This window comes from Oncorhynchus kisutch, linkage group LG29 (assembly GCF_002021735.2).
Source record: "Oncorhynchus kisutch isolate 150728-3 linkage group LG29, Okis_V2, whole genome shotgun sequence".
Taxonomy (NCBI): domain Eukaryota; kingdom Metazoa; phylum Chordata; class Actinopteri; order Salmoniformes; family Salmonidae; genus Oncorhynchus; species Oncorhynchus kisutch.
This window is the reverse complement of record NC_034202.2, coordinates 24,460,943-24,476,872: the sequence shown is the minus strand read 5'-3', so window position 1 is coordinate 24,476,872 and position 15,930 is coordinate 24,460,943. Positions and strand designations below refer to the sequence as shown.

Genomic DNA, 15,930 nt, shown 5'->3' with positions numbered 1-15,930 from the left:
TGTAGGAGGTATATTCTGAGGTGGAGAAGAATATATATATGTATATGAGAAGTGTGGAGGAGGGCATGGAACAAAATAATGTGTAGTTTCAGTTGAAAAAGAGGAGTGTTTCAATTGTGTGGGTGGTCATGTTGCTGGGGATCAGAAATGTCCTGTGCTAGTGAGACAGGTTGAAGTTTCCAGGTAGTAGCAGCCGCAGAGAAGTTTTTGGTTATCAGAGATTTTAGTGCAGAATAACTACAGGGGGGTTTGAGAGAAGGGGTTGCAGCCTCCCAGCCCTATGGCCTGGAGTAGGTTATGTTTGGGCCAAAGTAGTGGGAGGGGCTGGTGAGGATAGTGGTGGATCGGGTTAGATGGCGGTGCAATTTCCTTTTCTCGTGAACAAATGTGCTATGCACTTTCCAAACTGTGAACGGCAGCAATAGGAAACATAGCGTCTAGTCTACCCGAAAGCCCCGTACAAAGAAGAAGAAGAGGAACGTCAGAGTTGGGACGTCCCAAGGATCCCAGATAGCATGGACCATAGTGGAAAAAGACCAGACGCGGTAGCGCCATTTTGAACTGTCTGCGAATGGCTGGTGTTGGAAGGACTTGTCCAGGAGGGTGCGCGAGTGATTGAACAAGCCGGGAGAGGGAGGAAAGAAAGTCAAGCAGGAGGGTGGCCCGTAACGTCTGTCCCACTATATAGCGCCATCATTTGAGAAATACCGCTTGCACGAGTCCATACCCGGACATACAAGCCCGGGAATCGAGCGCGCGGCTAGAATCCCACTCGCCATGGCAGGTAATGGTAGCTAGCTAGCTAACTGATAAGACACCGAGCTAGCTACCGGTGGTAATAACGGAACTGTAGCTAGCTAGAGACGTCTAAATATAGCATTGCAATATACATATGTATATATCTCTAGCTAGCTGCTAACGTTAGCTAGGAAATATACCGACGGTAATGACGTTATATATAAACAATACTGTGTTTAGACGTAACTGCAAGTCTAGCTAACTTAACTAACTGCTAAAGCTAACTAACGTTAACTAAGTAAGGTAACTCATGACATATCACTGGCCCTGAACCAATCATCATCACTGGGGTCCTAGCTCCACGTTCCTCTCACACATCATAACTAGCTAATATGCATCGCTGTCATTTCAAGCTAACTGTTAGTATTATACTGTTGCTAGCCGCAGTTATACCAAAGACTATACTTTCCGTTACCATTGTGGCTATGGTATATAATATAGTTAACTGTCTAAGATGAGGTGAGTTAGCCATGCGACCAATTATTGTTAGTCAAGCTAGCTAGCTTGCTAAATTATCGATAATGTGATGGGACTATCACGTTAGCTAACTAGCTACTGGTAGCTTGCTAGGCCTGTGCGCAGCAAGCTAACCTAAACTTTGAGAGAGACACCGGTGGCATTTGTGAGTTTCCTCTGTCCTGCATTGTGGGATAGCAAGGCTACTGGTTAGTTCACGTTCTCGAACCACCATTTCTATATGATGTCTTGCAATGGAAGGCTATCTTAACACATTTAGCAGGTTCGCCAGACTGACTGGCGAGTTGAGCGGGAGTCATGATGTGAAAGATTAATGGATGATGACTGGCTTCTTCTGAACAGCACCTTGCACATACCTGTACGATGTCCACCTTTAATGCCCCACCACCATCATGGATTAAGCCATGAGTCACAGTTGCGTTTTACAGCTGGATGTAATTCAACTGGATGTGGGATTTGATTTAATATTTACGTGTGCTTGAAAATGAAGATTATCAACACAATATAACTGCCATTTCCCTCAGGTGGATTGCTAGGTGTGATGATAAAGACCTGGCTGAAGTCAATCTAATGCAGAATGCATCTAGCTATGACTCAGATTATGCATGAGATTCAGTGTAGGCTGGGCAAACCCATTTTGGTGATTTCTGCAGTGGTGAACCGTGACTATAGGACCTAGGCCTTCAGAGGGACAAAAAAATAGCTTCACTTAATGCGCCCTGCATATCTACTGTAGTTGGACCATTCTAATTCTATTGAAGGAGGAGCAATCATTTTTGAATGAATCTAACAGGCCTGGCTGTGCTTTGGGCTGCCGCACACACAAAGACCGAACCGGCATAGACACAACGTGACACACAGCATAAAATAATGCACTGTTTACACAACTCATGATAGCCAACACCACTATAACACCATCACCAAAAAGGACAACTATGTCACATCAAAGGTGACAAGACTAATGGTGCTGAAAGAACAGTGACCTTAATACCTGTGCACTCTATGGCACTGAAGGAGAGCTAATTTTGGTCAAACACATAGACACGACTGATAGACAGGCTGCAGAAGTCACACACAGCATCATATAATGTTAAAGAATAAGCAGCCCATTCACTCTAGTATGCCCCATGAAGTCATAACAATACAAAAGCACAACTACTTCATGTCCAGAGTCATTGAAATAGTTTTTGAACCACTCCACAAATTTCTTGTTAACAAACTATAGTTTTGGCAAGTCTGTTAGGAAATCTACTTTGTGCATGACAAGTCTGTAATCTGTCTGTAAACAATTGTTTACAGACAGATTATTTCACTTATGATTCACTGTATCACAATTCCAGTGGGTCAGAAGTTTACATACACCTAGTTGACTGTGCCTTTAAAACAGCTTGGAAAATTCCAGAAAATGATTTTGTGGCTTTGGGCTAATTAACTTTGAGTTAATTACTCAGTGACTGGGCCACTCAAGGACATTCAAATTAATTTTGAGTCAATTGGAGGTGTACCTGTGGATGCATTTCAGGCCTACCTTCAAACTGCCTTTTTGCTTGAAATCATGGGAAAATCAAAAGAAATCAGCCAAGGCCTCAGATTTTTTTTTTGTAGAACTCCATAAGTCCGGTTCATCTTTGGAGCAATTTCCAAACGCCTGAAAGTACCATGTTCATCTGTACAAACAATAGTACGCAAGTATAAACACCATGGGACCACGTAGCTGTCATACCGCTTAGGAAGGTGACGCGATCTGTGTCCTTGAGATGAATGTACTTCGGTGCGAAAAGTGCAAATCAATCCCAGAACAACAGCAACGGACCTTGTGAAGATGCTGGAGGAAACAGGTACAAAAGTGTCTATACAGTAAAACGAGTCCTATATCGACATAACCTGAAAGCCCGCTCAGCAAGGAAGAAGCCACTGCTCCAAAACCGCCATAAAAAAGGCAGACTACGGTTTGCAACTAAACATGGGGACTAAGATCGTACTTTTTGGAGAAATGTCCTCTGGTCTGCTGAAACAAAAATAGAACTGTTTGGCCATAATGACAATCGTTCTGTTTGGAGGAAAAAGGGGGATGCTTGCAAGCCGAAGTACACCATCTCAACCGTGACGCATGGGGGTGGCAGCATCATGTTGTGGGGATGCTTTGCTGCAGGAGGGACTGGTGCACTTCACTAAATGGATGGTATCATGAGGGAGGGGGAAATTATGTGGATATGTTGAAGCATCTCAAGACATCAGTCAGGAAGTTAAAGCTTGGTTGCAAATGGGTCTTCCAAATGGACAATGACCCCAAGCATACTTCCAAAGTTGTGGCAAAATGGCTTAACTTCTTGAGTTTAGGGGGCAGTATTTCCGTTTTTGGCTAAAAACCGTACCCATTTGAAACGGTCTATTTCTCAGGCCCAGAAACTAGAATATGCATATAATTGTCAGATTAGTATAGAAAACACTCAAGTTTCCAAAACTGTCAAAATATTGTCTGTGAGTATAACAGAACTGATACTGCAGGTGAAAACCTGAGGAAAATCCAAAGAGGAAGTGCTGTTTTTCCTGAAAGCTCTCTGTTCCATTGGATGCCTTGCCTCCATTTAAAGGGATATCAACCAGATTCCTTTTCCTATGGCTTCCTCAAGCTGTTAACAGTCTCTTTAGACATAGTTTCAGGCTTTTATTTTGAAAAATTAGACATACAAGACCACTGATAATCTCCCTTGATCTGGGGCTCCACGTAAGATCTCACCCCGTGGGGTCAAAATGATCACAAGAACGGTGAGCAAAAATCCCAGAACCACACAGGGGGACCGATTGAATGACCTGCAGAGAGCTGGGACCAAAGGAACAAAGCCTACCATCAGTAACACACTACGCCGCCAGGGACTCAAATCCTGCAGTGCCAGACGTGTCCCCCTGCTTATGCCAGTACATGTCCAGGCCCATCTGAAGTTTGCTAGAGAGCATTTGGATGATCCAGAAGAAGATTGGGAGAATGTCATATGGTCAGATTAAACCAAAATATAACTTTTTGGTAAAAACTCAACTCGTCGTGTATGGAGGACAAAGAATGCTGAGTTGCATCCATACCTACTGTGAAGCATGGGGGTGGAAACATCATGCTTTGGGGCTGTTTTTCTGCAAAGGGACCAGGACGACTGATTCGTGTAAAGGAAAGAATGAATGGGGCCATGTATCGTGAGATTTTGAGTGAAAACCTCCTTCCATCTGCAAGGGCATTGAAGATGAAACGTGGCTGGGTCTTTCAGCATGACAATGATCCCAAACACACCGCCCGGGCAACGAAGGAGTGGCTTCGTAAGAAGCATTTCAAGGTCCTGGAGTGGCCTAGCCAGTCTCCAGATCTCAACCCCATAGAAAATCTTTGGAGGGAGTTGAAAGTCAGTGTTGCCCAGCAACAGCCCCAAAACATCACTGCTCTAGAGGAGATCTGCATGGAGGAATGGGCCAAAATACCAGCAACAGTGTGTGAACCTTGTGAAGACTTACAGATAACGTTTGACCTCTGTCATTGCCAACAAAGGGTATATAACAAAGTATTGAGAAACTTTTGTTATTGACAAAATACTTATTTTCCACCATAATTTGCAAATAAATTCATTAAAAATCCTACAATGTGATTTTCTGGGGGGAAAAATGCTCATTTTGTCTGTCATAGTTGAAGTGTACCTATGATGAAAATTACAGGCCTCTCTCATATTTTTAAGTGGGAGAACTTGCACAATTGGTGGCTGACTAAATAGTTTTTTGCCCCACTGTAAATCAATCCTCTTATGCACAATTTAACTGGGCACTCTAGAAAGAACTCCCCATAGTGACTGTGCAGCAGCCCATTCAATCGACTTCCCTATTCAGTGTGACAAAGAAGGCAGCGCTCTAAATATAGGCCTGTCTGCCTTCCAGCATGTATTGTAAGTTAGCCAGCTAAATTGGCATTTGCAATGCCTCTCTAATGATGGAATTAGGACTGGTCGATTTATATCGAATTCATTTGGGTTCATGTTTTGCGCAATATTCAAAATACCTGTGTCACAAGAATCAAGGTTTTGTATTTTTAGTTTTTATGAGCGATTATGTCCTCTTGTTGTCTTTTTGGTCTCATCTCCTTCGCTCCATCTGTGCTGTGTGCACCTTCCCATTTACACCGGAGATCTGAATATAATGACGAGATACTCATGTCCCCGCCCTAACAATCGTCGTCGTCGTCCCAAAGGCTGGAAGGCTGGCGACAAGCTTAGGTCCAAAATAAACGCATTGGGCTTATTTTGGACAGATTTTGGCAATAGTGAAACCTCTCGCTTTGCCTCTTCCTCTCTGTTTACACACACAGACAACAAGCCCCTGCCAATCACACCAACGAAGTTGAGAGATTTCTACTAACTCGCTATTTGCTTTTGAGGTTTGGTCCAACAGAATCAGTCATATTAACATCAAAGCACACTGAGAAATTATTTTACTGAATTAGAGGAAGTTGACCTTTCTAACGATACCTTTTTATGTTCCAACTACGCAATTTGCTCTCAGAGAAGACACTCCTGTTTTAGTAGGATCATTCAACATTGATTCTGGAAAATTGATTGCGTGTTGCATTGCGTTACCATGTAGCGCTAGCATCATTTTAGCCAAAGACTTATACTGTCTATTCTGTTGTATAAATGCAATGAGCACCCAATTCTATTTTATAAGGAATTGGCAACTTGTTCTCATTCTGCAAAATAAAGTAAGCTACTTGATTTCAAAATTGGAACAAAGTGGAAAGGCTAACATCCTTTTCAGATGGACAGAAGGGTGTGTTCATAACAATTCAACTGTTATGCCTTTTTTTAAATAGCAAGTAGTTGGCAACTTGAAAAAAACATTATCTGGCTATTCACTAGCACGTGGGATTGTGCTTGAAGTTGTTTGAAACCTGTGTTGATTTTCTATAATGCGTGCTACAAGAGGTTAGTAATTATTAGTGAAAATGCATAATGCATGGTTCTGGATAAATTTGTAACGAAAAGGGCATTTTCATGGACAGACATGAGTGCCAGATCAGTGATTACTGCAAAAAAGTTTATTTACCCTAATTTCACAAGCTAAATTCATTGGATTATTGCTGACTGTTTTGAAATGCAGTGTATTTGACCTTTTTAATTGTACAACAAAGCTTCTTTTTTTTCATTTTTTTTTGCCCATAAATTTGGAATAATCTAGATATGTTTTCTAGGCTATCTCGCCCAGCCCTAGATGGAGTAAGTTATTACTTGTTGCCAAATGGCTCTATGGTGCTTATATCACAATTTTCTGCAGAGGTAGATGACAACCTCATTTCAGAAAATGAACCAGTCCCATTGCCTTTTATCGATGGGACATTAGGCTTCCCCCTCTGCATTGAGAACCTCATTGTCATAACCGCTCCTGCAGTTATCACACACCCAACCAATCTACACCCCAAACGTATATTTGTATGGACAAATCTCACCAGTTTCATTGTGCAATCAAATAAATGATTACATGTGGAAATGTACAACTCAACCTGTTTCATTGTGTAATGCCAGTTTTCAATCAAGTACCTGTCAGGACTAGTTATACTGTACCTGTATTAACCAAGCAAGAGAGAAATTTTGATATTGACAAATTTGAGGCTGCCTGTGCACAAATCTTTTTGGGGAAAGTTTTATATTTCTGATCTACAGTGTATTCGGGAAGTATTCAGACCCTTAACATTTTGTTACGTTACAGCAGTATTCTAAAATTGATTTTTTTTTAATCCTCATCAATCTACACACAATACCTCATAATGACAAAAACAGGTTTTTCGAAGAAAGAAACAAATATTACAACTAAATACTAACTGCAATATCACATTTACATAAGTATTCAGACCCTTTACTCAGTACTTTGTTGAAACACCTTTGGCAGCAATTACAGCATCGAGTCTTTTTGGGTATGACGATACAAGCTTGGCACTGTATTTGGGTTACTCCCATTCTTCTCTGCAGATCCTCTCAAGCTCTGTCAGGTTGGATGGGGTGGGTCGCTGCACAGCTAATTTCAGGTCTCTCCGGAGATGTTAAATCGGGTTCAAGTCCTGGCTCTGACTGGGCCACTCAAGGACATTCAGAGACTTGTGCCGAAGTCACTCCTGCATTGTCTTGGCTGTGTGCTTAGGGTTGTTGTCCTGTTGTAAGGTAAACCTTCGCCCCAGTCTAAAGTCCTGAGCACTATGGAGCAGGTTTTCATCAAAGATCTCTCAGTACTTTTGCTCTGTTCATCTTTCCCTCGATCATTACTAGTCTCCCAGTCCATGCTGCTGAAAAACATCCCCACAGCGTTATTCTGCCACCACCATGCTTCACTGTAGGGATGGTGCCAGGTTTCCTCTCAATGTGACCCTTGGCAGCCCAAAGAGTTCAATCTTGATTTCATCAGACCAGAGAATCTGGTTTCTCATGGTCTTGAGTTTTTTAGGTGCCTATTGGCAAACTCCCAAGGGGGCTGTTATGTGTCTGTTACTGAGGAGTGGCTTCCGTCTGGCCACTTCTCCCCCGATTGCTCAGTTTGGCCAAGCAGCCAGCTCTAGGAAGAGTTGGTGGTTCCAAACTTCTTCCATTTAAGAATAATGGAGGCCACTGTGTTCTTGGGGACCTTCTATGCTGCAGAAGTTTTTTGGTACCTTTCCCCAGATCTGTGCCTCGACACAATCCTGTCTCTGAGCTCTACGGACAATTCCTTCGACCTCGTGGCTTGGTTTTTGCTCTGACATGCACTGTCAACTGGGACCTTAGGCAGATGTGTGCCTTTCCAAATCCTGTCCAATCAATTGAATTTACCACCGGTGGACTTCAATCAAGTTGTAGAAACATCTCAAGGATGATCAATGGAAACAGGATGCACCTGAGCTCAATTTCGAAGCTCATAGCAAAGGGTCTGAATAGTTATTTAAATAAGGTATTACTGTTTTTTTATATATATATTACACACATTTGTAAACATTTCAAAAAAAAAAACCAAAAACTGTTTTTGCTTTGTCATTATGGGGTATTGTGTGTAGATTGAGGGGGGAAAAGATTTAAGGCTAATGTAACAATTGGAAAAAGGTCAAGGGGTTTGAATACTTTCCAAATGCGCTGTATTATAGAAATATCGTACTGTAGTATTCTCCCTGCTTTGACCTGGTGTATGTTGTTGGACCTTTTGACAAATTGGCTTATTGCACGAGATCAGACCAAGAGACACATAATGACCTGAGACTGTCTACACAGTTTCTCACTGCAATGGTCAGGATACAGGCTCCCCCCTCTCTTCTAAACTCCTCTTCCTGTCAGATTTGTAACGTAAACCGTCATGCGCGATATCTTGATCCGTAACTGTCATTCTGCCATTTCAGGAACTGGAGGTGGGAGCAATGACGTGCAGTGGTGCTTCTCACAGGTGAAGGGTGCCATTGATGATGACGTGGCCGAAGGTAAGAGCCCTTACTCACATTGTACAGTACCACTGTTGCTATGACCAATGGCAGTACTTGTTGCAGAATCATCATGGAGTCCTAGTAGTTGTTAATCATAGTAATTTATTGTAAACTATTGTGCTGGATAAATCCTAGTCAATGAGACACGCTCATCCACTTATCTTGCATTCCCTTGTGGTCACCCATGTCTCCTAATCTCCCTAAATATCACACTGCTTTCCTTGCAAACAGTCTAACACTATGTGCAAGAGTGGCTGCGAAGTTGATTTCTGACAGTGGCTTGCTTGCTGCTTTCTCTTGTTGGCTTTTGTCCTGTGGCCTTTCATGCTGACAGTTTGTCTGAACATCCAGCAAAGGTGCACTGTATGCCGAGTTGCCAAGCAATTCTATCATCTCCTGCAAATCCTCAGATCTGCCAACCTGCACATGTTTTGCGTACCATGGCTGTAATTTGAGGTCCTATTACGAAAAATACGCAAATAATAGGCTTCGACTTGGCACATTTTTGTTTTTTGACAACAGTCTGAAGTTGGAACTGAGCCAATCAGAGGACTTTGGCGAGGAGAAATAAACTATAAACTCTGCTCTGGCCTTCCTTGGGCCCATCCCCCATTGTCATAGTATTATTTTCCTCCCCCATGCTGTATGGCAGCCCTCCACTTCATCCCCGTTGACACCAATGATGTGTGAGGAAAATGGTAGCGAAAATGGACAACGAACTTTTAGCAATAAACATTTTCCAACATTGTATGTGTTAGTCAACCACTATTTTGTAGTTATGTGCTTATCACCTTAGGTAAGGCAGCATTATGACGAAGGTAGTTAGCTACAGCATTTAGTAAACTAGGCAAACAGTTTATTGCTGGCACATGCTTTGATCTCCGCAACCATAGTAGGAGGAAGCGCATTGACTAGCAAGGAAGTGCATGTTGTTGTGGTAGTTCGGTGTGTGTTGCTACGTGGTAGAAAACAGACACGGCAGAGAGCTGTTACACTAATATCGCTCTTCAGAGAAAGTCATGTCGGGCTGTTAGATTAGTAGGCCTATAATAATCAGTTCTTGATCTGACCTCTTGATATAGCCATATGTTTTTTCATTTTTGCCATGAAAAAAAATATTGCAGTACTCTGGTATGTCACAGCCCTACTTGTATTTCGACTACCCCCTAAATTTAACCTAGAAAAATGTGTCATTGAGACCACCTTAATTTAAGTTAGGATCAAACACTACTACGGTGTTGGCTACAGTGTTTGATATAATATAAGACTCTAGGTTTTAGAAAATCGCAGTTATGGGTTTTTGAAAAATGCTAAATGCTCGACCTCCCCCGTACCCAACGTCAGGGCTACATCACCACCACCCAATCCTAGAGAGAGCCCTGATTTGTAGAATGAAACACATTTCTGGTTGGCTGCTGAAGAGCAGCAGATTACCAGGTGTCCGTAAGTCTATAGTCTACCATTCCTACTGAGCCAGTGTTCTGCCAACAACATTATTGGGCTAATAAAGGTGCATTTGTCTGTGATTTGAGCAGTGTGGGTGTCACACTCTGCCGCCATGGGGTCCGCCTCTGGGCTGAAGTTGTAGGTCTGGATCCTAGATCAGTCTAAACCTGCACAGAAGGTGAACTGATTCACTGTGTGCACTGCTCATGGTCGTAGGTCAATCTCTTAAGGATTTAGTGTGTGTGTTACTCTGTAGACTGGCACTAGGCATATGTATGTGTGGTAAATGGGGGGGGGGGGGGGGGTCAGTCAGTGTATTGACAACGTGGCATTCAGCCTCCCCATCCTTACACGCGATACAAACACTCACCCACATACCCCCACCCTCGGCCCCAGGGTGTTCAGCCCAGACAATGGCCTCCTGCTGCAACCTTTCTCGGCATTGTCTTTCTGCTCCAATAGGCAACAAAGCGTGTGTGTCAGCCTCTGTCTAAAAAGCCTCCATACTGCTGTTGGTGTAATGTGTGCTGCGGCCTGTAGAAACTAGGTTACCGATCATTGTGTGTTTGCTTTGGATGCGTTCACATCCTCAGTAGAATACTATGGCCTGCCTCAACTCATCCAGGCCTAAGACTCTAGCTCCTGGACATCAGACAGACTCCCTAACTAATCCAATGCCTGTAATGCTGACATGCTACCTGCCCTTGCATGGATACAATGACCTGAAATTCCTTAAGTGTTGGATAGAAAATGATAGTGGCCTAATTTCTTGTTTTCCTGATGTTGTTCAGCCGACATCATATCTACTGTGGAGTTCAACCACTCAGGAGAGCTGCTAGCCACAGGAGACAAGGGCGGCAGGGTCGTCATCTTTCAGCAGGAAATAGAGGTATGGCTGCCTGTCTGGAAGTTTAGTTTGAATTCAAAATCTGCATTATTAATTCTAGTTACATTTGAACGAAAAGGAGGTGATGATGAAAACAAAAGCTATCCTTTTCCAGCCTTTCCTCTGCCTTTCTCCATCCCTTACTCCAAATCCTCTTTTCCTGCTCCTAACAGAATAAGAGTCAGCCACAGTGCCGCAGTGAGTACAATGTTTACAGCACTTTCCAGAGCCATGAGCCCGAGTTTGACTACTTGAAAAGTTTGGAGATTGAGGAGAAGATCAATAAAATCCGCTGGCTGCCCCAGAAGAACGCAGCTCAGTTCCTGTTGTCCACTAATGGTTAGTCAGTTACCTTCACCTACAAACAGCCAGTTCACTCTCTGGTGAACTTTTGTACGAGCTTTGTTTGGCTGTTAAATATATTTATCTACTTGTCTGTTCTGATTGGCAGACAAAACTATAAAGTTGTGGAAGATCAGTGAACGAGACAAGCGACTGGAGGGTTACAACCTGAAAGAGGAGGATGGACGCTGCATCGACCCCAACACTGTCACTGCACTTCGGGTACCTGCTTAGCTAGCTGATTACATGCCCGGGGCTATAGTATAGAGAGGCACTTGTTGTCACTGTGTGGGTGTTGCCCAAACTCATAGACCCTCACCCGCTAACTCTTCCCTCCGTGCCCTTGTAGGTGCCCGTGTTTAGACCTATGGACCTTATGGTGGAGGCGAGCCCTCGAAGGGTGTTTGCCAACGCCCACACCTACCACATCAACTCCATCTCAATTAACAGTGACCATGAGACATATCTATCCGCAGACGACCTGCGCATCAACCTCTGGCACCAGGAGATCACTGACCGCAGCTTTAGTATCCTCAACCCGCTGTTAATTATAGGTGTGTGTGTGTGTGTGTGTGTGTGTGTGTGTGTGTGTGTGTGTGTGTGTGTGTGTGTGTGTCACCAGTTTATCCCGAATACCTTCTCAGTAGTTGTTAGTCCCCCTTGACTCTAGCCCCTCCAAGACATTGTGGATATAAAGCCAGTCAACATGGAGGAGCTGACAGAGGTGATCACAGCAGCTGAGTTCCATCCTAACCAGTGCAACACCTTTGTCTACAGCAGCAGTAAGGGCTCCATCCGCCTCTGTGACATGAGGGCATCAGCGCTATGTGACAAGCACTCAAAACGTGAGTACCTATGATCACCAGTCACTTAGAGGCTTCAGCATCAACCTCTATATTAGGGGCTTACACATTTGACCAATGGCTTGAATGAATTCACATCGCTGCTAAGGACAGATGTGGGAATATCTTGGAAAAGGCTAGCTAGCACAGCAACATGCACTTATCGCTAATAGCAGTTTATAAATGAACGTTACCTCATCTCCCCCCCAGTGTTCGAGGAGCCAGAGGACCCCAGTAACCGCTCCTTCTTCTCTGAGATCATTTCATCCATCTCGGATGTCAAGTTCAGCCACAACGGACGCTACATGATGACCAGAGACTACCTGTCTGTCAAGATCTGGGACCTGAACATGGAGACCAGGCCTGTGGAGACGTTCCAGGTGAGACTGGTAGAGGGAGTGTGGGGCGTACCAGGTGGGACTGGCAGAGGGAGTGTGTGTGGGGGTTTGAGGTTGGGGAAAGTCAACAGACTTGGTAGTTTGTGTGCATGCATGACTGTAAGTCGCTTTGAATAAATCTGTCTGCTAAATGGCATATTATAGTGTCAATAAAAAACGCATATTTTGACCAGTGGGTAAAATATGTTAATTGTGTAGATAATTCTCTAAGAAAACCAATGGTCCAAACCTCACCCCTCTTTAATAACCCAGTCAAAAATAAGGAAAATTGCACTACATCGCATCAGCTAGGCAGGATGCTGTGCAAGAATTAAGCTACCAGACAGGCTCCCATTGAACTCATCTTTGTTCTCGAATCCGCATGACATAAAACAATATCGAGGTAATATGGATATTGATTTTGAGACGTGACATGTAGCATTTTCATATGTTAGTATACACTTTTCATATTAATGTGAAGATTTCTCACAAAAACAAGCTTATCTCTGAAATGTCAACGGAGCACTGAAACATATCAAATCCTCAAGTTGCTTTGAGAAATCTGCACTGCTCTGTCAGCAGAGCTCTGCTTTTTATCAGATGTATTAGGTACAAAATCCAACTATGGATATACACTGTTAATGAAATGTTAGAGCGAGACCCCACTGAACAATTCAGAACATGAATAATCATATTTGTCTTGGTAAAAATGCATTTTATAACATAAGGAAGTGAAATTTAATCACCAAAGCGTGTTTTCACCCACTCTGGGCAGAGTGGGTTGACACCCGATATATTATTATATATGGTAGAATAATTATTTATTTATTTTTTATCGGAGGGTAGGTTTTTATCAAGGACTGACCCACCTCATTTCCTTTATGCCGTTTCAGACAATGTCCACTAGAGGGTTCTCTAAGATTATGTTCTTGCCGGACTGCTGCACTATTGCACCTCGAAAAAGTTAGAACCCAAACAATGAGTTTTAATTTGAACTTATTTAATGGTGTTGTAAGCCATTTCAATCATTTGAATTAAAATTACCCTCCTAAATACCCAGAGTTGACCCCTGTTGTGAACTCTGTGCTGAGGTTCGGGTATGTGACTCTATGTTGAAGACCTTTGACCTGTCTGTCTCCCTCCATGGCAGGTTCACGAGTACCTCAGGAGTAAGCTGTGCTCGCTCTATGAGAACGACTGCATCTTTGACAAGTTTGAGTGCTGCTGGAATGGAAACGACAGGTTAGCATTGCCAAGTTCTCATTGTATTCATAAATGACAATAACAAGCCCTATGTTCTTCATTTCTTCTTTTAATCCTCTCCCACATTTCCCTCTACAGTGTGGTGATGACAGGCTCGTACAACAACTTCTTCCGGATGTTTGACCGGGGCCAGCGGCGGGACGTGACCCTGGAGGCGTCCCGGGAGAGCAGTAAGCCACGGCAGGTCCTGAAGCCCCGCAAGGTGTGTGCCGGCGGGAAGCGGAAGAAGGACGAGATCAGTGTAGACAGCCTGGACTTCAACAAGAAAATCCTCCACACTGCCTGGCACCCCCAGGACAACATCATCGCTGTGGCAACCACCAACAACCTCTACATATTTCAGGACAAAGTGAACTAGATGTGCCCGTGAAGGCAGACATGACATCCACTACCTTCAGCCTCTAATTTTAGTCCAGGACAGTGATTGAGTGACAACAACGTCGCAGTCAACAACAACAAAACCTGTCATTGGACAAAACAGACTATGCCATGTTTCCAGGTGTGGAAAACTGAAACTTCATTCTTGCCCACCATCAGCCTCTGTGGCACAGTGACACGTCGCTCAACTTGTTATTGTTTCGGTGATGTTGTGCCAATCTGTGTGCCGCCCGCCAAGTATCGCCCCACCCAGCCCAGCCCCAAGGCAACATGGGTAAAGAGCACCATTTTATATGACAAGCACACTTTTTTTGTTTTGTTTTTTTGCTGATGGTTAGAAAAATCAAAACACACCTAGAACCATCCCTACCCCTGTTCAACTCCTGTCATTGTCTGGTGCCATAGTCATGGTTTTTTTATTAGTCAACTGCCAAGCTGTTTGTTTTTTGTTTTTAATTCAATTGCAAGAACTGGAGTTTTTATTTTTGTTCGTCTTCATAATTGGAAAGGAAAAGGCGCAATGCTTGCTCACCATTAAATGATTAGTTTTATTTAAGCAAGGTTAAAAGATTAACGTTTCGGCCTTCATCATATCACATTTCTTCACTTGTGCACGCACAAACAATTCATGCATACACAAACCCAATAGGAAACAAACTCACACTTATTAAAGAGCCTAGCTGTCTCTCAAAGCTGTTGCTGCTGTTGGTGGACTGCTGCACCTCAGAGGAACACTTTAAAACATGTACTGAGAGCATGTATGTATGTAGTGTGACTGGTCCTTTCTGCACACACTACTAGATGCACAACCAGTCTGTCTGGCCCAGTGAGGACTCCTTGGAATTGCTGTGAGTGGACTAGCAGGCTAAGGCTTGGGAAAGAATTGACTGAGTCTGGGAACCAGAGTTCTTGCTGTGTCTTGTTTTTTTGTTTGTTTTTTCCTGCTGACGGTTTTCTGTTGTCAAAGAAGTGCTATAGGTATCATACGTGATCTGTATCATTGTACTCTATTAGTATAACGCAAATGACATATTGAAACGTTATAGATGTGTGTAGCGTTTTAAGCCGGCATTTCATGAAGAACTGCCACCATAACAGTGGCTAGGTTCAAGGAAAATCCTGAATCTGAGTACCCATTACCATGATCTTGCTCGTCAAGCCTGTGTCTACACCAGTGAAATTTGAAGGTTGAAATCATGATGTTTGACAATTACAAATACAATCCAACTGTTGTAAGTCTACAATGACAGGAATAAAGTAAATACCTTTTTTTTTACTAATGTGTCACGCCCTTGTCATTACATTCTGCTTCAGAATAGACTATTCCTGCCATAGTCTGAGGATGACATCCCTCTGTTGATAACCCCCCACATGGAAATATGAATACGGACTATTCCCCAGGTACATGACATTCTTATACAAGGACTTGTTTTTGTGCACCTTGGGTACATGCATATGTGCACATTCTCCAATTAAAAAGGTATTCTGTTCTCAGAAATATACAGATGCCAGTAATTGTGAAAGTAGTGAACGCCCATTTGATAATTTTTTCCCCCCGATATTTTCTCTCATTTCCAGCAGTTACATAATGTTTGTCTATCCTGCTCGACTGCCTTCTTTGTCAACAAACTGGCTTATCTGACGTCATCACAGAGT

The 15,930-nt window shown here is 43.1% G+C and overlaps 1 protein-coding gene across 1 annotated transcript; it reads left to right on the top strand.

The window, feature by feature from the left end:
- The first annotated feature begins 520 nt into the window (after positions 1-520).
- Positions 521-15,550, top strand: LOC109873786 (serine/threonine-protein phosphatase 2A 55 kDa regulatory subunit B alpha isoform). The gene is made up of 10 exons (XM_020465494.2): positions 521-784; positions 8,660-8,737; positions 10,978-11,075; positions 11,246-11,411; positions 11,524-11,636; positions 11,764-11,941; positions 12,095-12,259; positions 12,467-12,636; positions 13,784-13,875; positions 13,975-15,550. The coding sequence occupies exons 1-10, from the start codon at positions 778-780 to the stop codon at positions 14,252-14,254; spliced, it is 1,347 nt and encodes a 448-aa protein (XP_020321083.1). The 5' UTR covers positions 521-777; the 3' UTR covers positions 14,255-15,550.
- The last annotated feature ends 380 nt before the right edge of the window (positions 15,551-15,930 follow it).

Bases quoted from the DNA above. Each gene is read 5' to 3' on its own strand.
- LOC109873786 (XM_020465494.2), top strand. The intron at 11,412-11,523 runs GTTAGTCAGTTA...TCTGATTGGCAG, and splicing joins GTTCCTGTTGTCCACTAATG to ACAAAACTATAAAGTTGTGG. The intron at 12,260-12,466 runs GTGAGTACCTAT...TCTCCCCCCCAG, and splicing joins ATGTGACAAGCACTCAAAAC to TGTTCGAGGAGCCAGAGGAC.